Source organism: Petaurus breviceps, unplaced genomic scaffold (assembly GCF_028583685.1).
Source record: "Petaurus breviceps papuanus isolate PSGF00001 unplaced genomic scaffold, PetGlider_PUasm1.0 99, whole genome shotgun sequence".
NCBI lineage: Eukaryota > Metazoa > Chordata > Mammalia > Diprotodontia > Petauridae > Petaurus > Petaurus breviceps.
In genome coordinates this window covers 3929362-3953103 of record NW_027187465.1, presented here as the reverse complement: position 1 = coordinate 3953103, position 23742 = coordinate 3929362, and the positions used below count along the sequence as shown (strand labels likewise).

General features: G+C 41.4%; 1 protein-coding gene across 7 annotated transcripts in view; it reads right to left on the bottom strand.

The window, feature by feature from the left end:
* Positions 1 to 13057: 13057 nt before the first annotated feature.
* CHEK2 (checkpoint kinase 2) overlaps positions 13058 to 23742 on the bottom strand; it is a 45380-nt gene continuing 34695 nt past the window's right edge. For 4 of the 7 annotated variants that reach the window (XM_069081770.1, XM_069081773.1, XM_069081771.1 and 1 more), the window contains 2 exons: positions 14354 to 14434; positions 13058 to 13306 (listed from right to left, as the gene is read on the bottom strand). In XM_069081770.1, coding sequence (XP_068937871.1) covers positions 13181 to 13306; positions 14354 to 14434 — 207 coding nt within the window. In that variant the 3' untranslated portion in view covers positions 13058 to 13180. Of the gene's footprint in view, positions 13307 to 14353; positions 14435 to 23742 lie in introns of those variants that run through there. The other 3 variants (XR_011167149.1, XR_011167150.1, XR_011167151.1) reach the window with 3 other exon arrangements.

Sequence of the window (23742 nt, the reverse complement as noted above, 5' to 3'; positions counted from 1 at the left end):
CCCTGGTCTCCAGACTCCAGCCCATTCTCTGGCTGTCTCCCTTTCCCTCTGTCCTCATCTCTGCCTTGTGGCTTCCCTGGCTCCCTCCAAGTCCTGAAGCCTTTGGCAATCCCTCTGGATTCTAAGGCCTTCCCTCTCTTGGTCATTCCATGCCTGCCCTGTCGGTGGCTTGTTTGTGCATAGCTGTGCTTGCTGTCCCCATTAGAATGCAGATTCCTTAAAGGCAGGGACTTTTTGGCCCCTTCTTAGCACAAAGCCTGCCACATAGTAGGTATTTAACAAATCTTTATTGACTGACTGGGTGACATTGTGTTAATCGAATTATGCTCCAGAATACTTTGGAGCCCCTAAGGAGAGCTACCATCACTCAGTTCTGCCTGTGTGTGTACAGGATTCTTTCCATGGCTCAGTTGGACCTCCCTCACCTTCAAAGATGAACTCACCACCCTCTTAAAATGAGACTGAACTCCCCCCGCCCCCCAACACTGGGGTCACACGGCTGGGGAAGGGGTTACTCCGTTCTCAGAGAAGTCTTGCGCTAGGGGTCAGCCAACCACAGCCTGGAGTCAAGACCTGGGTTTCAAGGTCCCTTAGCCAGCACCAAGTTACTATGAGATCTTAGTCGAGTCACTGGCAGATCAAGATTCTGGAGTCCAAAAAGGCCTTCAAGGTCATCTTTAAGAGGCTTTAGAGCTGGAAGGGACCTCCAAAATCAGCTAGTTCAGCACCCTTATTTTTCAGATGAGGAAACTGAAGCCCAACAAGACTGTGCTCTCCTTTTATGGACAGTGAAACAGCCCTGGAGCGGAGGCCATGACCAGGGGCAGTCAGGGGGTAACTAAGGGCCAGACTCTACATCTAGGGCTTCCCTCACTGAAACAATCTGCCTCCTCTTGGGACTTGTTTCTTGAACCTTCTGGACGTTCATCTTTGTCAACAAAGGGGTTGCTATCAATAACCACTAGCACTAAATCTGGACAGGTCAGAGGGTTCGATTTGGATGGGACCGTAGAGGTCACCTCCTCTGACCCTCTAGTTCCAGACCAGTTTCATACAGTGTCAGATCAGCACTGAGTGGACTTTGGACACAGATCCTGACTCCACAGCCAGGGTCTCCTAGAATCAGTCAGTGATGTGGAAGTTATTCCCCTATCCACCCTGAAACTCTTCAAAGAAATAAAAACCAAAGAAGCATTGGTGGTATTGGAGTAGCTTATTTGTCTGTCTGCTTGTTCATTTACTTATTTTCATGGAGAAGGGAGGAGAAGGCTGGTACCTGGGTCTGAAGAGTTAGTTAGAGGCAGCTTACCCAATGAAATGGAGAGAGTGCCAGGCCTAGAGTCAGGAAGACCCAAGTGCAAATCTAGCTTCAGATGTTTACTAGCTGTGTGACCCTGGGGAGATCACTTGACCTATTTGCCTCAATTTCCCCATCTGCAAAATGAGAATAATAAGCACTTATCTACCAGGGTTGTCATGAGAATCTAATGAAATAATAATTATATTACAGTGCCTGGCACATCGTAAGGGTTATATAAATGTTAGTTATTATCAGTTGACTATTAACTAATAATTAAACAGGAAATGTTTTAGGTGTTTAATAGTCACAGAATGTTAGATGACTTTAGCACTCCTAATCCAGAGCCTACCAGAGGGCAGCACACAGCCTGCAGAATGCCCCAGTGCTACCTGTACCATATAAAAAGGTAAGAGGGAGATGTTTTAACAAAATAAAAATACAGTACAGCATAGATACTGTTCATTTGTGGTTTTCTTTTTTTTTCCTTTTTGGAGGGGGGAAGGCAGGACAATTGGGATTAAGTGACTTGTCCAAGGTCACACAGCTAGTAAGTGTTAAGTGTCTAGACTGGATTTGAACTTGGGTCCTCCTGACTCCAGGGCCAGTGCTCTATTCACTGCACCACCTAATTTGTGGTTTTCTAAGTTAATGTGAGGCTGATGGGGCTCCATTTCTATGAGTTTGATTATCCAATAGTTTCATTTGCAGATAAAGTAAAATAAGGAGTAAAACAATATAAGGAGAAAGAGGATTAGATTTGGAATTAGAGAAACTGGGTTCAGATTCCTCCCCTGTCACTCAGAGTCACCCCCCTCTAGCCTAGTGAGCAAAATGTTCTACCCAGGTGTAATGGGAATGTAAATTTGAAGATCTTCCCTGCCCCTAGGCTAAAGTGCACCAGGAGCCTGGGGTAGGAGGCTCGTTTTTCAGTAGATACTTCTTGATTGGCCAGTGGGTCAATAAGGTTGTTACATTCTCTGAGCCAGGAGAAGGCTATATAAGCCCTGAGGTGTAGCTTTGTTTTGGGGCTCACTTTGAGAAGATTTGATTTGATCAAATCTGTGATTTGATCAGATGAAACTCTGGGAAGCCGTTGTCCCCCGGCTTTGAAATCCAGATGTTGTTTGGTATGGATGTAATGGTTGGACAGTTTGGAAAGCTGTCTACTTGATCTGTTTCTGTCTTGATACTTCTGCCTGTATACTTTGAAGTTCAGGGTGCTGACCTTTTTCCCCTGAACGAGGTAATCGATATGTTTGACTGATTAACCCATTTTGAGTTGCTTTCCTTTAACAAAGCAGATCTAAGAACCTGTGTTGGCAGCAAACCCTGAGGACGCTGGGGGTGCTTGCTGCTACACCAGGGTTCTTGTCTTGTTGTGGTGGCTGTTTGTTTGGACAATCTCCCCAGGTAGGTGAGTACAACACAGCAGGCACAGCCCTGATCCTGGCACTGACAGGCATGGAAACCTTGATCTGCTCCATTTCCAACACAGGCCAGTCTGCCCCTCCTTAAGAACGCTCCAGCCCCGCCCCAGGAGCTCATCCTCTTGCGGTCTATTCATGCAGAAAGTCATCCTATGAGCTTTAGAGGTACTATGGGGGCTCAGGAAGTCCAAAATTCAAGGGATTTGGCCTCCCCATCAGATCACAGGTGTAGGCTATCAAGATCCTTGTCTTAAAGAACTATAAACGGGGTCAATAAAGGTTTTCTTAAGTGATCAACGAAGAAATCTAAACTTTTTAAGTGGGTAATGACCCACAACTCTGGTAGAACTTAGGGACTGGCTAATCTCTGAAGACTTTTCCATCTCTAAATTCTGTAATTTCAGAGAATAAATAAACCAATGAGGTGGAGAGGCTTAGGAAGTCTGCATAAGAGAAGAGACTTGTGCTGGATAGATTGGAGAAAAGAAGGGAAAGCAACGTGGGGAAGAGGAGAGGAGAGAGAGAGAACAAACAGAAAATAAGAGAAGGAAAAAAGGAGAAAAGGCAAAGACAAGATGTGATCAAGGGACGGAGAAGAGACCGGCTTGGCTGCAGTGAAAAGTCTAGGAAGATGAATGGCTGTGGTAAACTTGGAGTGGTAGTTTGGGTACAGACTATGAAAAACCGTGACTGCCAGGCAGAAGTCTTAGAACTTAATCCTTTAGGTAATGGGGAAGAGACTGAACAAAGGTTTCAAATGGATAATTGATATGGAATTCTCTGTTTATAAAAATTGTTCTAAATCATTCTTCTATTCTAACTATTCTTCTCTACAGAGAATCATAGGATTTTAGGGCTACCTTAAAGACCATCTAATCCAATCTAATTTTACAAGGAAGAAAAGTAAAGTGCACTGCGCAAAGTCACTTAGGTCTACTGACTCTTCAGGCAAAACTTCTTCCACCCTCCCAGATGCCTCGGCTTAACCAGTTTCCCCAGACCCACGCCAAGTTCCAAAAAAGCCAAACAAGGCATTCTTTTTTTTTTTTTTGGAAGGGGGGAAGACAGGGCAGTTGGGGTTAAGTGACTTGCCCAAGGCCACCGGGCTAGTAAGTATTAAGTGTCTGATTCCACATTTGAATTCAGGTCCTCCTGACTCCAGGGCCAGTGCTCTCTATTCACTGCACCACCCAGCTATTCAAAACAAGATGTTCTGATAATCCTCTTTAGAATTTATAGGTGAGATCTCATTACTCATAAGGGACCATCCAAATCTGAGCATTAAATTTTAATGACATAAAAATTGCTTAAAATAAGCTCTTGAAAACCTTTCCCAGTCGACTTAAGGATAGGATCTTGGTTTTGTTTTTGTTTTCCAGCATCCTGCAAATAGTAGGCAATTAACAAATGCTTGGTGGTGGATTATTGTTGCAATGAGATTTGACCTATATTTCTAAGAGCCAAAATCTTACCACTGAAAATTAAAACTTTAAAAATAAGACCTATCAGCTAGCTGATTCCAAGTTTTAATGTTACTGCCATGATACTGGGTCTTCAGCTAGTTTGCTTTTGGTCTTTAAGAAACCAGCTCATGCATTCTGGAGAACAATTTGGAGCTATGCCCAAAGGGCTATAAAACTGGGCGCATCCTTTGGTCCAGCAATACCCAAAGACATCCAAAATAAAAAGGGGAAAGAACCTATTTGTACAAAAAATATTTCTAGTCGTTTTTTTTGTGGTGGCCAAGAATTGGAAATCAAAGGGATGCCCATCAATTTGGGAATGGCTAAACAAGTTGTGGTTTATGATTGTGATGGAGTATTACTTTGCTATAAGAAATGACAAGCAGGATGATTTCAGAAAAACCTGGAAAGATCACATGAACTGATGCATAGCGAAGTGAACAGAACCAGGAGAATGGTGTACACAGTAACAGCAGTATTGTTCAATGAAGAACTGTGAATGACTTAGCTCTTCTTAACAAAGTGATCCAAGGCAATCTGAAAGGGCCAATGATGAAGCATACTATCCACCTCCAGAAAAAGAACTGAGATTGACTACAGAGTGAAGCATGCTATCTTTAACTTTCATTTTTTCCTTTTATTCAAGTTTTCTTGTACAAAATGACTAATATGGAAATATTTTACATAATTGCACATGTATAACCTATATCTGATTGCATATGGTGGGGAGGGAAGGGCAGGAGAGAGAAAAAAGGAGGGATAGAATTTGGAACTCAAAATTTTAAATAAAAATGTCAAAAAAATTGGAGGAAAAAAAAGAAACTAGCCCACAATGGACTTGGAGCATCTTTATACTTTTTGCACATTAATATAGCAATGTCTGAACATTTATTTCTAGCAATAATAAAGTTTATCATTGATATCTCCTCAAACTTTTTTTGAGCTTGAATTTTTCATTTTTTGTTTTCTTCTTCCTTTTTCTTTTCTTCCCTCCCTCCTTTTCTCCTCTTCCTACCTCCCATCCTCCCTCCCTCCCTTCCTTCCTTTCCCCTTCTCTTCCTTCCTTCTTTCCTTCATCTCTTCAAATCTTTAGGAAAAATATCAAAGGGATGGGGGAAAAAAAAACCCTCAGAATTAATTAATACTGAGGAGCATCAATACCTACAGACTTATATGCCCAGTCTCTCATCTATGCAAATCTTTATAAAAGTCAGTCAACCAAGAAGCTTTTATTAAGTGTTTACTGTGTGAAGTGTGGGAATAAAAAGGCAAAAATGCCACATAGTCCCTGCCCTTGGGGCAGACAACATGCAAACAGCTATGAGCACACAAGACTTAGTGTATGTGCACTAACAGTGGAAGGTCCCTTGCAGAAGATGACGATTTGCAGTTGAGTCTTAAAAGAAGACAGGGAATGAAAGTGGTGGAGACAAGAAAGGAGAGCATTCAGGGCATGGGGAACAGCAGGGTAAAGGTCTGGGGAAGTAGGAGCAGGAAGTCCATGCGTGTGGAACAGCAAGGTCAGTGTCACTAGAGAATAGAGGATACAGAGAGAAGCCAATGTAAGGACACAAGAAAGATAGGAAGTGGCTGGTTTGTGAAAACATTTATAAGTCCGAGGATTTTCGATATGATCATGGGGACAAGTGGGAACCACTGGAGTTTAAGTAAGAGGATGAGAAGATGGGCAGAGTGTGACGTGCTCAGACCTGCACTTTAAGAAGATAGGTTTACAGGAGAATATTGCACACAGTAAGAGCAACTTGTGCAAAGACCAACTTTGATATACTTAGCTCTTCTCAGCAACACAAGGATCTAAGACAAATCCAAAAGACTCATGACGGAAAATGCCCTCCACATGCAGAGAAAGAACTATGGAGTCTGAGTGCAGATCAAAGCAGACTATTTTCTCTTTTAGTTTTTTCTTTCTTGTGGTTTCCCCCTTTGTTCTGTTTCTTCTTTCACATGACTTATATGGAAATATGTTTAATATGATTGTACATGTATAGCCTATATCAGATTACATGATTGTAATGTAATACCAAGCAAAGGCAACTTCCCAGGTTCAAAATACCAGCATAGGTGCTCTCTATTTTATTCAGTAACAAACCCAGAACAGAGAAGATCAAAACATGACATCATTCAAAATACAGCATTTACTAAGTGTGATTAAATCATCTCCAAGGCCTACCCCACCCCAGGACTTTCCAATCATTCAATCAATTACAAAGTCTCTGTTCCAAATACTTCTCCACCCCTAGGCTATACCTTAATTAAGTCCACCACAAAGCCCCTCTTCTCAAATGGAGATTAGTTTCCAAACATAAGTAAAATACATTCATTTGCTCAATCATAGAACACAAAAAGGTCAAAAGTTCCCCACCCCTGGATCACAATTGAATCTACCCCAGAGTTACATCAAGTTTAAACACAGCACTTAATACCCAAATGGAGGTCTTTTCTTCATCTTGACACGAGGCAAGTTCTCAGCAATCTTAGTTCCTGGAGAGACAAGGCTTAGCAAGGCCATAAGATACATTGCCAGTCCCTTCATGAATTTATCCTCTGTCTGTAGAACAGCCCTAGAACCCCTGAACACATTAGCAAAGCCCTCTCCCAGGATTTCTGTAAACATACAACAAGAAAATCCTTCTTCAGGGCTTCTGAACCAACAGAAAGGCTCCCAGACCCCTGCAACAACAGCACTGTCCTTCACCAGTGGACAGTATTCATTCTGTCTGCCGGACAGTCTCCAGACCCCTGCAACAACAGTACTGTCCCTCACCAGTGGACAGTATTCACTCTCAGTACTGTCCCTCACCAGTGGACAGTATTCACTCTCTGTCTGCAGGACAGTCTCAGGCCTTCTTAACCAAATGCCAGGTTCCAGGACTTCTTCAACAGGACAGTCTTTCACCAGTGGACAAATCTGGCAAAATAACATCAAAACAGACAGACAAAGTACCAGCAAAACAGCCATGTCTCCTCAGTCCTTGGCAGCTCAGGGGGCAGGTCTCAAAAGTCCAGGGCAATTCAAAGCGGCCACCAGCAATCTCTAGTCTCTCCCTCTCCACGAGGTGCTACTTCCAAAAAGAACTTCCGCCTCTCTCTTGTCTCTCCAAATCTACGTCACCAGCTCCTCCCAGTCAGGACTTTCTTTTCACATCAAAAAGTCCATCCCACAGGTGGGATTAACAAATTCTGGGTTTTAATACAATCAATTTGAAAACCAAGCCCAATACAGGGGAATCTCCACATTCCATTACTATCACAATGATGTGTTGGGGAGGGGAGGCAGGGAAAAAATTTGAACTCAAAACCTTATAAAAGCAAATGCTGAAAACAATAAATAAAAAAGATTGGTTTGGCACCAGAATGGAGGATGGACTGGACTGGGCAAGAGTCTGGAGGTGGAGAGGCCAACCAGTAGGTTTTCACAACAGTCCAGGCTAATTGGAAATCAAAGGGATGCGATGGTGATGAGACCTGCCCCAGAGTGTATGAGTGGAGAGGAGGAGGGAAAGAGGAAAAGGGAAGGAAGCAAGCACTTCACTATCTTCCATGTGGCAGGCACTGTGCTAAGTGTTCTGTAAATATGAATTCATCTGACTCTCACAACAATCCTGTGAGATAGGTGCCACTATTATCCCCTTTACATTTGGGCAAACTGAGGCAGACAGAAGTGAAGTCACTTGCCTAAGGTCACACAGTTCTTAAGTGTTTGAGGCTGAATCTGAACTCAAGTCTTGTTGATTCTAGGACGAGTACTCTATCGACTGGACCATCTGCACTGGGCCATCTTGCTGCCTCTGAAAGGGGCGTATACAAAAGATATCATAAAGATAATAATGAAAATACTTGGCAATAGATGGTATATGTGGGGGCTAGGTGGCGCAGGAGGACCTGAGTTCAGATCCAGCCTCAGACACTTAACAAAAAAAAACTAGCCATGTGACCTTGGGCAAGTTACTTAAGCCCAATTGCCCTCCAAAAAGCAAAAAAAAAAAAATAGATGGTATATGTGGCATAGGTGTAAGCCTAGGTGACTGGATGGTGGTGCCCTTGACAATAGTGGGGAATTTGGGAAGATGGGGGGCTTTGGGGGAGAGGTGAATTCTGGTTTAGACACGTTGAGATGTGTACAGGACATCCAATTTGAGATAGCCAAGAGGGAGTTAGTGATTGACAGGATAGGAGAGAACTTAGAGCTGGATAATCAGATCTAAGAAACATCTGCATGGAAAGGATTATTGCAAACCATGGGAGCTGATGAAATCACCAAGGGAAGTTGTATAGAACAAAAGAGGGTCCAGGTCAGTTAGGGAGAACCAGGAGAAGAAAGTTATCAAGTGTCAAAGTGAGGCCAAGAAGGACAAGAAAAGGTTATTAGATTTTGGCAATCAAAAGCTCCTAGGTAACTTTGGAGAGAGCAATTTCAGTTAAATGATTCAATTGGGAGTCAGATTACAGAGGCTTTAGAAGAGTGAGAGAAGAGGCACCAATTGTAGTCGGCTTTCTCAAGGAAGTCAGCCACAAAAGGAGAGAGTTAAAAGATGATCAATAGGGGACAGCAGAGGAGAGATAAAGGGTGGTAACAATGGCCTGTCGGATCAAACAGACGATTTTTAGGGATAGGGAAAGACACAGATGTGTCCTTCAGCCAGGAGACAAAAGATCAAAGATTAGTGGAAGAGTAGGGATGATAGATGGGCCAACGTCTTCTCTGGGAGAGGACGGGATGGCATGGGACTAAGGGTACATGTAGAAGGATCTGCCTTGGCAAGGAGAAGGGTCATCTCTTGGAGAAGGCATTAGGGTAAAATGAGATGAGGAGGGGAGAGAAGGTGCTTAGTAAATGACCTTAATTTATTCAGTGTGTTAGGAGGCAAGATTTTTAGCTGAGGGAATAGGGATTCAATAGGGAACCATGAGAGGTTTAAGGAGGGATGAAAAGGTTTGGAATAAGCACTGTGATGAGTGGGATAATGATTGCCTTACGTCAGTATAAAAAGGCCCCCAAATCTATACCATCAATTTGTAGTGGACCCAGGCAGCTTGGTCTCACGATTTTCTCCAGATTTGTGCTACTAAACAAATGAATAAAAGCAAAGGCAGTAATGGTCACAGTAATCCAAGGTTGGGGGTTGGTAAGGCATGATCAGTAATAGCATGGGGGGGGGGGTGCGGTTAAAAGACTCAAGTGAAGAGGGTAGAGCTAAACTTATTCACCAAGGAGTCAAGACAAGGAAGGGAGACAATGTCACCAATGTCTAAAAAAGAACTAAATGATGGAGAGATTGGAGGTCACAATGAAGATGAAAAACAATGCTAGAAGTCATAAGGCAAAGGGAAAGATGGAATGATAAAAGATTATGATCACATAAAGAATTTCAGAATTCACAAACATGTAAGTAGAACCCTTGTGGGTGATTTCATAAGATGAAGGGTTACATGACCATCTCGGCATGAAGCTCCAGCGAGTCAGTCAGACCATAAGGTCCTCTCTATACTAATGGAGGGCATCCTCAACGAGTGTGTTAGTAGAAAGCAGATTTTCACAAGTGATATTCAATAGTTGACCACATCTTTATTATGTCACAATTGACTGATTTAGAGAATAAGATACCATTGTGCGCATTTGTTGATTATGAAACAATATCTGACTTAGTAGAACAAAACACAGACTTACAATTCATTCACAACATCTCCAACCCAAATTGTGACCCTTCAAAATTCCCTGGAAGAAAAAACAGCAGGAACAACCTTGTTCAGAGACTCTCTCTGAAAATAGCTATTTGTCCTTTGTTTTGAAGAGGACCAATGAAATCACAGGGCATGTGAATTGGATTTAAGTGAGGCAGTTACACAAAGTTGTCAGCCTCACTCTTTTCTAGCCATCAGGGTGTAATGCCAAGCAAAGGCAACTTCCCAAGGTTCAAAATACCAGCATAGGTGCTCTCCATTTTATTCAATGACAAATTAAGAAGAGAGAATCAACAAATAGCATAATTCAAAATACAGCATTTACCAAGTGTGATTTAATCAAGTACTACCCCACCCCTGGACATTACATTCATTTAATCAATCCCAAAGACCCTCTTCTAAATACTACTCCACCCCTAGGCTGTACATTCATTTAGTCCATCACAAAGCCCCTGTTCTCAAATGGAGATTAGTTCCCAATCATAAGTAAAGTACATTCATTTGTTTAATCACAGAGCACAAAAAAGTCAAAAGTTCCCCACCCTTGGATCATAATTGAATCTACCCCAGAGTTACAACAAGCTTAAGCACAGCATTTAATACCCAAATGGAGGTCTTTTCTTCATCTGGACAGGAGGCAAGGTCTCAGCAATCTTTGCTCCTGGGGAGACAAAGCTTAGCAAGGCCACAAGATACATTGCCAGTGTCCTCATTAATTCATTCTCTATCTGCAGAACAGTCCTAGGACCCCTGAAAACATTAGCAAACCCCCCTTCCAGGATTTCTGTAAACATACAACAAGAAAATCCTTCTTCAGGGCTTCTGAACCAACAGCAAGGTTCCAAATCCTCTGCAACAACAGCACTGTCCTTCACCAGTGGACAGAACTCACTCTCTGTCTGCAGAACAGTCTCAGGAGCTCTGAACCAACAGCCAGGTTCCAAAGCCTCTGCAACAACAGGACTGTCTTTCACCAGTGGACAAATGTGGCAAAACAACATCAAAACAGACAAAGTACCAGCATAACAGCCATGTCTCCTCAGTCCTTGGCAGCTCTGGGTGGCAGCTCTCAAAAGTCCTGGGCAATTCAAAGTGGCCCTCAGCAATCCTCTCAGTCTCTCTCTGCCTCCAAGGTGCTGCTTCCAAAAAGTTCTTCTGCCTCTCTCTTTTCTTGTGTCTCTCTAAATTTACGGTCACCAGCTCCTCCAGTTCAGCCCTCTCTTTTCACATCAACAAGTCCATCCCACAAGTGGGATTCACAAGCTCTGGGTTTTAACACAATCAAACCAAAAACCAAGCCAATACAGGGGGATCTTTAAATTCCATTCCTATTACACAGGGTCCAGTGGCAAGAGGAAAGTCAGAAAGACTAGCAATGACCCGGGGACATGGTGGATGACCTTGGCATCTTCCATGTCTGTTGTAGTTGTTCAGCTGTGGCTGATTCTTCACAAACTCACTTGGGGTTTTCTTGGCAGATACTGGAATGGTTTGCCCTTTCCTTCTCCTGTTCATTCTACAGATGAGGAAACTAAGGCAAACAGACCAAGCTCATAAGCACTCTGTGGAGCACTTTAAAACAATTTAGAACAAATTGTTCTCATCCACTCATTTCACTAGGGGAAGTCTTTACGTGCTTGGTCTAGACACCCCTCCTCTAACTAACTGCCAGATCTGAGGTCTAAGAATAACCATCCAACAAGGCATAAAGCAGAGAGATGTAGGCTTGCCAAAGTTCTCATCATAGTGATGGAAGAGGGAATCTAGGACAGTCTGGGTCAAAGAGGTAGATGGAGAGCTTCTCCAGCTGCTCCTGTTTACAAATGACATTAAGCCAACTGCATCAAGCCACAGAACTCTGGAGAGCTTCCTGGAAAAGATGTGTAATCCCTCAAAGGAGCTGAACCTGGCCATCCACACAAGAAGATTGAGGGGATGAAAAATGTCTATTGTCTTGATTTCAGTATGCATTTGGATGGACACCTCTAGAACTCATTCAACACTCTGTGTGTGTAAAATAAACGTACACAGATACCACAATACACATTTGTGTGATGTATGCATATATGTATGTGTGTGTATATACACACACAGACATCTGAAAGGCAGTACAAGTAAACAGTGAACTGAACCCAGAGCTGAAAAGGAGAACAGGCTGGATTGCTGTCAGGAAACTGCCTAACTTTTGCAGACCCTGTGAAAACAAGGGCCCATCCTTTCAATATCATATTCTACTGGTGTTGCTGTAGGGTCTGTAACCTGACAATCTCCAAAGAAATAACAATGACTCTCTCACAGACCACAATGGAGATGCACATGGTAGGAGGGAGTAGGCTGCAATCACCCAGAATCACCCAGGAACAAAGAACAGGAGCAAATGGATGTTATCCAGGAACTTGGCAAGAACCAAAGGTGAGCTGGTCACATAGCAAGAGCAAAGACAGCGGGAGACAGCCAGGGCTCCATGAGTGCCCTCACCCTGCTGGAGAGACTCCTTAGGTGAACTCTAAAACAGAGATCAGCAACAAACAGCACGTGGGCATGGACGGCTGCATCACTGAGTCTCGGGTGCATCTGAGAAGCACCCCATCCCTCCCTTGATTCTGGAGAGGAGGGATGGCTTTTGCAAAGCATAGCAGAAAGGACACTGACTTGGGTCCTAACCCTGTAGTGTCATGGGTCACCCAGGGTCACAATCTCTTCTGAATTTCTTATCTTCTAAAAAATGGAGATAATACTCCCACAAGGCTATTGTTAAGTTCCACAAAGCATTTTTATGTTAATTTTTCTAATGGTAAATCACTATTATTTACAGGTGGGAGCTGGGGAATGTAGCAGTTCTAGAGATCCAGAGCTGGAGGGGACCTCAGAGGCTGCAAAAGCCAATCCCTCTTTTCACAGATGAGGAAACTGAGGCTAAAGGAGGTCAAGTGATTTGTCCAAGGACACAGAGAGGAGGAAGAGGTGGGATGTCGACCCACCTTCTGGGGAGACCTTCTGACTCCCCAGCCAGTGCCCTTCCCCTCTCCTACTCCTATAGAATAATATGTTCACCTATAAAATGAAGGGGTTGGTCTAGAAGGCGTCCAAGGTTCCCTCCAGATTTAGGTGCATAATTGATTATACCCAAGATTATATTTGACCTTACAAATACAAAGCCATGATTATATTAATTTTTTATTTGTACATCAATGATTATGTAAAACAATTTTTCCATTTTTAAAAAAATTCACTTTATAAAAAATAGAAAATTATCCCCAAGACTAACACAAGGCAAGCTATAAAAGTCACTTTCTTTCCCTTTTTTCTTTCAATAGTGCTGTCTGCATGGAGGTGGAGGCTAGGCAACGTTTTGAAGAGCTAGCTTCATCCTCTTCTTCCCCTTCATGAGGACGCTTTCTGCTTGTGGAAAGCTGAAAAAAATGTTAGTGAAAAAGTTTGTCTCAAACCATCTGCCAGATACAAAAACATGCTACACATGTGATGTCATGGAAAAGGGACAGCCCCTGGTTTCAGAGGACCTGAGTTCAAATCTCCCCTCTTAACAATTACTCTCTGTGTGACTGGACAAGTCAGTTCACATTCCTAATCCTCAGGTGCCCTCCTCTGTAAAACAAGGAGAAAAAAAAGATGAACTCCCTTTTTTCTTCTTTAAAATGACAAGACTCGAATGTTGAAGGCCACTGAGGCCTTCCCTCCTCCTTTACAGATGGTGCAACCTGAAGGGCAGCATCATCCAAGGGCAGAACTGAGCATAGGCTCATCACTGGGCTTCGTGATCCTCTCTGGGGGCCTTGCCCTTCCTCACAATGGCACAGAAAGTTGTCAGTCATCCTTAGAAAGTGCTGTGACAGTGAACTGATCATTATAAAACACTTTACAGGCAACGTTTCATGCATCAATCAGCTGACAATGATTCGACTATTTGGAACAAGCAGCTGGAATTACAACAGGCTCTAAGGGTGAAGGAGGCTTCTTTCAACAAAGACAATCTCAGGGTTAGTCCCTCTGAAATGGATCAAGGACTTCACTCTTCCAGCTGGACCCTCACAGGGCAATCAATCAACACATTCTTTTCCTGGAATTCTCATTAGCACTCTCTCCATACCCTGTAGAACTCTTTCTATTGTTTCTTATTGTGGTTGCATTCTTTTCCTCTATTAGATTCTAAATTCCTTCGAGGTCAAGGAGACATCTTTGTTACCTCTGAATCTCCCCTCAAGCCTGGGTACTGTATGGAGCTTTCCATGCGACTGATGCTGAATAAAAATTAGTGGAATGTGAATTTTAAAGTTTGGAAAGAATTACCTTGCCTTACCCTGAAAAACAAAGCTGTCTTAATGATGATTTTAAAGGTGTTTTTTTTTCAAACCACAAAATGGACATTGTGTCAATATTTATGTTCTTTAACCCACAACTGGCTCCTCAAACTCAGTCGTTTCTTTAACAAAACATCCTACCTGGGCTGGGCTCAAAGGTAGATTCGGTGCCTTGACTTCCTCTATAAGCAGAGCACGGAATTTGCTTTTCATCTCTTCATCCTATCAAGAGTTTCAAAACAAAACAAAAAATAAATAAATATAACCTCCATTGGAGGAAGAGAGACCTAAAAGAAGTCAATCCCGTGATCAAGTTATAATACTATGCTTTAAAACAGACACACAGTGCAAGGAGACAGGTTTCTTACAATTTCCAACCCCTTCCTGATGCTTATCCCTAACTAAGCCAACAGGACTCTACACACGGCCAGGTGCTCTCAGTAAAACCAAGTAGCCAGGACAGAAGTATTTTGCTTTAATGGAAAATCTCTAAAGATCCAAGGAAAATATTCCCTAACCCAGAACCTCAAAAGCTAGCACACTACCTGCACTTAGCATTTCTAGGGTTAAATAATCCCAACATAAAATTTTAGAGAACTGCTGCCTGGCTCCCAGGGACTGCCCCAACAGAGGCTGGTTAAATGTGTCATGCTTAAAAAAAAAAAACACCAAAAAATAAAAACACACAATCTAGCATCATTCCAAGAGCTTTTCCTAATGTATCATCCCCTATCTTTCATGGCCTCCCAGACCACCTAGGCCCAATAACATGAGCCCAAGAGACATCACCATCTGCTTTGCTGCTGCCCCCCTCAGAACCATGGGACCTTTCCATTTGACTTGCAACTGTAGCCTTCCATGAGCTGTCTAGAACATAAGCTCCTTGAGGACAGGCCCTGTCTGACTTCTTGATCCAAATATTTAGGAGCATGCTTTGCACAGAGTAAGTGGTTAAGAAATGCCTCCATCACTCACTCAAATAACAATACTGGAAATATCAGATAAGAATGAGAAAATCAATTCTTCCCATCTTTAGAAAGGCAATTAGTATGCTTGCCATCTTGGGGTGGGGGTAGGGGGAGATGAAAAGAAAATTTGGAACTCAAAATCTTGTGGAAATGTTGAAAACTAAAAATATATAAATAAATTCTGACCTTTTTTTTTTTTTAAAGGCAACTAAATAAGCCATCCAGGCTGGACAACTATTTATTCCTTTCATAAAAGCCTCCAAGAATAGACGCTAACAGCCTTGGGAGCCCCCATTCTAGGGTTTGAGCATTTTTATGATAAAGGAGTTTGTCACATCTGACATGAATTAAGTCTGGACGATAGCACTTAAGGTGAGACAACTAACAGATTTATTTCTATATCCATCCCTTCGTATTTGGCATGGCAGCAATGCTTAGCTGGCCAGGGAACCAAAGATCCTGGAGTTTAAGTGCCCCCTCTGACCCAGACTAGATGTGGGACCCTAGGCAAGTTACATAATCTCACAACACTTTAGGTAACTCTAAGACTATACACTGCAGGGTGGCTAGGTGGTGCAGTGAATAGAGTACAGGCCCTGGAATTAGGAGGACCTGAGTTCAAATCCAGCCTCAGACACTTAACACAAAAACTAGCTGTGTGACTTTGGGCAAGTCATTTAACCCCAATTGTCCTACCTTCCACCCTCCAAAAAAAAAAAAAAAGATTGTACACTGCGGAGAAGATGCTAACCTGCACTGGAAGAGGGAATTTCCATACCAGGGAGTTATCTCTACCAGTGAAGTCACAGGTCTGATCCCTATCCCCTGTGCCTGGGTTCAATCATTCCCAAACAATTTCTGCTAAAGCTAGTGCAAATACAGCCAACTCTCAATTGCCCATATAATGGGAGACAGGAAATTATGAAATCCAAAACTAGTTCCCAGACTATTTATTTCCAATTTCCTGATACCAAAAACTTACATCTGCTCAGTGGCAGAAATGCCAATTGATTTCAATTCCAGTTCTTTCTTCCCACATCCTGGTACCATCAATAACATTTAGAATCTATTAAGTAGAGAGAAATAAAGATGGTGTAACCAGTGAAGAGGGAAAGAAGGAAAAGGCCCTAGATAATTACGCCTTCCGCTGTATCCTGCAGATTTCTCCTAAAATCATCTTCATCCTTCAATCCTCTAGGACAATAAACAAGAGAATTGTTTCACCTGGCTATCTGACTATGCCAAATCCTCACCTCTGTAAATCTGACTCTGGACTATTTCCCAATAGAGGGGCTGGCCCACCCATGTAAAACACACTGGGTACTTCCCCTAGGATCTCCTCAGACAGATTACAAGAGTCACAGAACGTCAGAGTTAGACGGGTCCTTAGCAGTCGAGTTCAGATTCATCTGAAGGGTATCCCATCTACAACACACCTGATGTCGGTCATTTGACTCTGAGACTGCTTGAGCACTTAGCAGGATTTTCCTGACATTGAGCTAAACTTGCCACTTTACAAACTCTCCCCACTGATCTTAACTCTGGTCTCTGGCGCCAAACAAAAATAAGTCTCTTTTATGTGACAACCGTTCAGATACTTAAACAGTTATCACATGCCCGGCCTCCTCCCACCCCATTTTACCAAATCAAAGTCCTCTTTCTCAGACTAAACACTCTCAGTTCTTCCAAATGCTCCTCACATAACGTGAGCACAAGGCTGTTTGCCATCCTGGTTGCTCACGTCTAGATACTGTCTAGCTATTCTGCCACGTGGTGCCCCAATCTGAACACGCTAACTCCAAATGTGGTCTGACCAGAATACAATGGCTCTATCAATCAACTACTGTTTCTCAAGTTTTCCCTCCTCATGCAGCCCAAAATTACATTAGCTGTTTTTGGCTGCCCCGTCACACTGCTGACTCAGAGCAAATTCACATTCCAAAACCACCAGATCTTGTGTAGACAAATTGGGAAGTGGATTTTCTCAAACACCCGAGTGTAACTAAGTTCATCTCTCTTAAACATCATTGCATTAGACTTGGCCCGATGTTCTGGCTTGTCCAGATCATTTTAGATGCTCAGCTCGGTCAAACATCGTCCCTCTTCACTTTGTGTGCTTTTTTTTTTTTTAGCTTTTGTGTGAAAAGTCATCTCCTTACTGCCACCTTCGATTTATCCAGAAATTATCACCCCGTCCAGACCAACATGGAAATTATCTACAATCCCCCAAGGCTTTTAGTACCTGACACACAATCTTCCTCTCCAAATCCTGCCCTTCCTGGGGGCCTTCACTCCAACAGACGCTGATATTCCTCCAAACACTGGAGCCTACTGGCTTCTCAACTGCATCAGCTCTAGCGACCTGCTCCTTCACTCCATCTCAGCCACACCTCTGATCTTGAGATCACTCAGTTATCCTACGTACCTCCATGATCCAGGACTCAAAGTCCTCTGAGCATAATGTGATTTCTCATGAGGCCTCAGCCCTCCTAGACAGATTTAGCACAATGCCTGGCACACAGTAGGCTATAAATGTTTACTGAATTTCTATCCTTGCCATAACTCCTAGGTACTGCACCCCTCCTGGCCTCGCTTTCCTTTCTTGACTCTAGAATTAACCATTTCACTAGATAGTACCCCTCAATCCTTGAATCACACACCCTCTTGTAGTTCACACAGTGTAAAACCCCAACCTTGGCTTACTCCCACCGTCTTTCTTCCTTGCTCCTGCTCTCAAGGCTGCTGAAAAATTTTGAAGGAAAGTCATACATACAAAATGCTAACTGGATTCACTCAAATTTGTGTTATCTCTTCTCAAATAGGCCCTCCCTGCTAAGGGGAAAGTCCTCTTATCCTTCCCTCTATCCCACTAACAAAACAAGCTTTTTTCTTCTTTTCCAAAATTTTATATTTTTCGATCAAAAATCTGCCTTTGTTCCCTCCCGTACCTTTCTCTATCAGAGCAAGTGATGTCTCTGTTTTCAGTCTGCTGTTCAGATTCTCCTTCACTTTCCTTCCAAGAAGCAAGAGTCTTTTGATTTCATGGCTGCAGTAACCGAATGCAGGAATCAATGAGTCCAAGAACATAAAATCTTCTTCCTCCATCTGCCAGTCACCATGATCTTTGTTTTTCTTATGTTAAGCTTCAAGCCAGCTTTTATACTCTCCTCTTTTAAGGCCATCACGAGGGTTCTTAATTCTTCCTCACTTTCTGCCATCTGAGTGGTATCATCTGCATATCTGAGACTGTTGTTATTTCTCCCAGCCATCTTCATTCCAGGTTTTGATTTGTCTAGCCTGGCATGGCACATGATGTACTCTGCTTAACTGTTAAATAAATAAGGCGACACTATTCAGCCTTGTCATACTCCTTCCCCAATCTTGAGCCAATCAGTTGTTCCATATTGACCATCCAGTGATGTCCATGTGTAGAGTCACCTTTTGGGTTGTTGAAAAAGAGTGGTTGTGATGACCACTGAGTTATCTTGACCAAACTCAATCTCTGCCCTGTTGTATTTTGTACCCCAAGGCCAAACTTGCCTGTTATTTCAATTATCTTTTTATTTCCTACTTTAGCATTCCAATACCCTATAACGAATGTGACAGCTTTCTTTGGTATTATTTCTAGAAGACATTGTACATCTTCATAGAACTGACCAACTTTAACCTGGTCGGCATCACAGAAGAGAGTGGTGAGAGGATCCAGCCCCAGTGCAATTTGCTTTGGCTTCCCTGTCCCTTTTCTTTCCTTCCCCCAGACCCTAAGGCTCTTAGACTAAAGCTTTTCTTTTCTTTGAACCCACCACTTCCCCTACCCCTTCCTCCCATCCACCATTCTAAAGTTGTTTGTTTCTTAGGGTTAATGTTTTTTAATTTTTAAATGTATTTCTTTAAATTAATTTCTAGGGACAGTAATGCATGCAGGGCAGGCCAAGAGCAGGCCTGACCAATGAGGGGGGAAAGTTGTCCCACCAAACACAAGGGCCACTACCAGGCCTTTCATCAAAGGGCTGGGACTAGAAAGAGCAAGGTAAGAACCAAATACAGGGCCCCTCTCCAGGACAGCAAATACTCCTGGGACTACTACTCCATAGCCCAGAAATTTCAAAAAATAACCCCTATCAGGATCTCCAAGGACCAGGATGGCAGAGTGAAACCAGCCTGCTCCAACCCCCTCCTCCCCCACCCTGAAAGCATAATAAATATTTCCCCAGGGCAAAACCCTTAACAGTAAAGGCTTGGGAGAGGAAGGGCATGGCTAGGGCCCCGCCTCAAAATGGGTAGAAGGCAGACTACAAAGACTCTGGAGTCCTACTATCAGAGGGGGGAACCAAACTCAAGGAGACAATGTGGACTGCACACCCACAGCTGAAACATCAACAGGGAACAGGTTCCAAGCACAGAAAGCTCTCCTAAATGAGCTCAAAAGAAACTTTGAAAACCAAATGAGAGAGACAGAAGTCAAAATGAATAATTCTTTTAAAATCAAAACTGCAGAATTAGAAAAACATTATAATGAAGAAAACAGCTCCTTAAAATAAGAAAAGTATATGATATGGAAAAAGAGCTCCAAAAACTAACCAAAGAAAATGATTTGCTAAAAAACAGAATCAACCAAATTGAAACAAATCACTCTATGAGGAACCAAGAATGACTCAAACAAAACAACAAGAATGAAAAATTAGAAAAAGAGGTAAAATATCTCAATGGAAAAAAAACTGACCTGGAAAACAGATCCAGGAGAGATAATCTGAGAATCATAGGCCTACCAGATAATCATGATGAAAAAACGAGCCTGGACAACATTCTCCAAGAACTCATTAAAGAAAACTGCCCTGAGATACTAGAATCTGAGGGTAAAATAGAAATCGAGAGAATTCACCAGACACCTGCTGAAAGAGATCCCAAACTGAAAAGTCCTCGAAATGTTGTGGCCAAACTCAAGAACTACCAGGTAAAAGAGAAAATACTTCAAGTGGCCAGAAAGAAACAATTCAAATATCAAGGAACTACAGTGAGGATCCCACAGGATTTGGCAGCCTCTACACTGAAAGATCAGAGGCAGTGGAATTCAATTTTCCATAAGGCAAAAGAGCTTGAGTTACAACCAAGGATCACCTACCCAGCAAGACTGAGCATATTCTACCAGGCAAACAGACGGTCATTCAATGAAATAACAGATTTCCAGACCTTCCTGATGAAAAAGCCAGAGCTCAATGGAAAATTCAACCTCCAATTACGAGATGCAAGAGTGACATAGAAAGGTAAACAAGGAAAACACACACGCACACACACACACACATACACCCTGTTATTTAATAAGAGCAATTTGTTTATAAACAAGTAGAGGGTATGAGTATAAATTATACAAAATGATGATTAAAAAAATCTTATTAAGGGCTACAAAGGGACTGCAATGGAAGAAGAGGAATGAAGTGGAAAAGGGTAAATTATGCAACACAAAGAGGCATAAAAACAATATAGCAGAGAAAAAGAAGGGAGGGAGATGAGTATTATATGAGCTTTTCCTTCATTGGGTCTGGTGCAAGGAGGGAATAACAACCAGTTAAGCATAGGACGCTATGGAGAAGAGACACAAAACATATCATATTAGAGGAAAAGACAGGAGGGAGAGGAGCTTTGCATGAGATTTCTTCCTATCACTCTTGGTGTGAGGAAGAAATAACATAATTCATTAAGTATAAAAATATCCTACAGGCAGTAGGATGGAGAAAGGGCTACAAAAGGGGTGAGGGGTTAGTAGGGAGGGAAGAAGTAAGGGGGAAGGGGAGGAAAAGGGAGGGGGGCTGATAAGGGAATACTGAGGGAGGCGGTGGTCAAAAGGAAAACTATTAAGGAGGGGAAGGGAGAAGGGGAGAAAAAATATAAGCATTAACAGAGGAGGGAATAGGATGGAGGGAAAGAAACATAATAATCATAACTGTGAATGTGAATGGAATGAACTCTCCCATAAAATGGAGGCAGATAGCAGAATGGATAAAAAATCATAATCCTACAATATGTTGTTTACAAGAAACACATCTGAAACAGAGGGATACACACAGGGTAAAGGTAAAAGGCTGGAGTAAAATGTATCATGCCTCAGCTAAAGTAAAAAAAGCAGGGTTGGCAATCCTTATCTCAGATAAAGCAAAAGCAAAAATTGATCTAATTAAAAGAGATAAGGAAGGAAACTATATCCTGCTAAAAGGCACCATCGAGAATGAAGCAATATCATTACTTAACATATATGCACCAAGTAGTATAGCATCCAAATTCCTAGAGGAGAAGGTAAGGGAATTAGAGGAAAAAATAGATAGCAAAACTATACTGGTGGGAGACCTTAATCTCCCCCTCTCTGAGCTTGATAAATCCAACCTGAAAATAAACAAGAAAGAAGTTAAGGAGGTGAATACAATTTTAGAGAGGGTAGGTATGATAGATCTCTGGAGAAAACTGAACGGGGATAAAAAGGAATATACCTTCTTTTCAGCGATAGATGGCACATACACAAAAAATGACCATGTACTAGGCCATAAAAACCTCACAATTCAGTGCAGAAAGGCAGAAATGCATCATTCTCATATTATGATGCAATAAAAATCATATGCAATAAAGGGCCATGGAAAGACAGACTAGAAACTAATTGGAAACTAAACAATTTAATCCTAAAGAATGAGTGGGTCAAACAAGAAATCATAGAAACAATCAGTAACTTCGTTCAAGAGAATGACAATAATGAGACAACATACCAAAATTTGTGGGATGCAGCAAAGGCAGTTCTTAGTGGAAGTTTTATATCCCTGAGTTCATACATGAATAAATTAGAGAAAAGAGAGGTCAATGAATTGGGACAATTGAAAAAGCTATAAAAAAAAAAAACAAATTGAAAATCCCCAATTAAATACTAAATTAGGAATACTGAAAACCAAAGGAGAGATTAATAAAATTGAAATTAAGAAAACTATTGAATCAATAAATAATACTTAAGAGCTGGTTTTATGAAAAAAAAAAAAACAATAAAATTGATAGACCCTTAGTCAATATGATAAAAAAAAAAGAAAGAAAACCAAATTATGAGTATCAAAAATGAAAAGGGTGAACCTACCACCAATAAAGAAGAAATTAAAACAATAATAAGGAATTATTTTGCCCAGTTGTATGCACATAAATTTGACAATTTTAGTGAAATGGATGAATATTTACAAAAATATAGGTTGCCCAAATTAACTGAAGAAGAAGTAAATTACTTAAATAACCCCATCTCAGAAAAAGAAATCAAACAAGTCATCAGTGAATTCCCTAGGAAAAAATCTCCAGGGCCAGATGGATTTACTAGTGAATTCTATCAAACATTTAAAGAACACTTGATTCCAATACTCTACAAACTATTCAGGAAAATAGTGAAGAAGGAATCCTACCAAATTCTTTTTATGACACAAATATGGTACTTATACCTAAATCAGGAAGAAATAAAACAGAGAAAGAAAATTATAGACCAATCTCCCTCATGAATATAGATACAAAAATTTTAAATAAAATATTAGCAAAAAGACTACAGCAACTTATCACAAGAATAATACACTCTGATCAGGTAGGATTTATTCCAAGAATGAAAGGATGGTTTAATATTAGGAAAACCATCAGTATAATTGATCATATCAACAATAAAACTAGCAAAAACCACATGATTATCTCAATAGATGAAGAAAAGGCTTTTGACAAAATACAACATCCATTTCTATTAAAAACACTAGAAAGAATAGGAATAAATGGAGCCTTCCTTAAAATAATAAGTAGCATCTATTTAAAGTCATCAGCAAGTATTATATGTAATGGGGAGAAGAAGCTAGAAGCATTTCGAATAAGATCAGGGGTGAAACAAGGATGTCCACTATCACCCCTCTTATTCAATCTGGTACTAGAAATGTTAGCAGTAGCAATTAGAGAAGAAAAAGGAATCAAATTAGGCAAAGAAGAGACCAAGCTATCACTCTTTGCAGATGATATGATGATATACTTAGAGAATCCTAGAGAATCAAGTAAAAAACTACTCGAGACAATAATTAAATTTGGCAAAGTTTGCAGGATATAAAATAAACCCACATAAATCCTCAGCATTCCTGTATATTTCCAATGAAATTCAACAGCAAGAGATAGAAAGAGAAAACCCATTTAAAGTTACTGCAGAAATTATAAAATATTTGAGCATCTACCTGCCAAAACAAACCCAAGACCTATATGAACACAACTACAAAACACTTTTCACACAAAGTCAGATCTAACTAATTGGAAAGACATCAATGCTCGTGGCTGGGTCGAGCTAATATAATAAAAATGACAATTTTACCTAAATTAAATTATATATTTAGTACCATACCAATCAGTATACCAAAAAACTACCTTACAGAGCTAGAAAAAGTAGTAACAAAATTCATTTGGAAGAACAAAAGGTCCAGAATATCAAGGGAATTAATGAAAAGAAATGCTGGTGGACTAGCTATACCAGATTTTAATCTGTACTATAAAGCAGCAGTCCTCAAAACTACTTGGTGCTGGCTG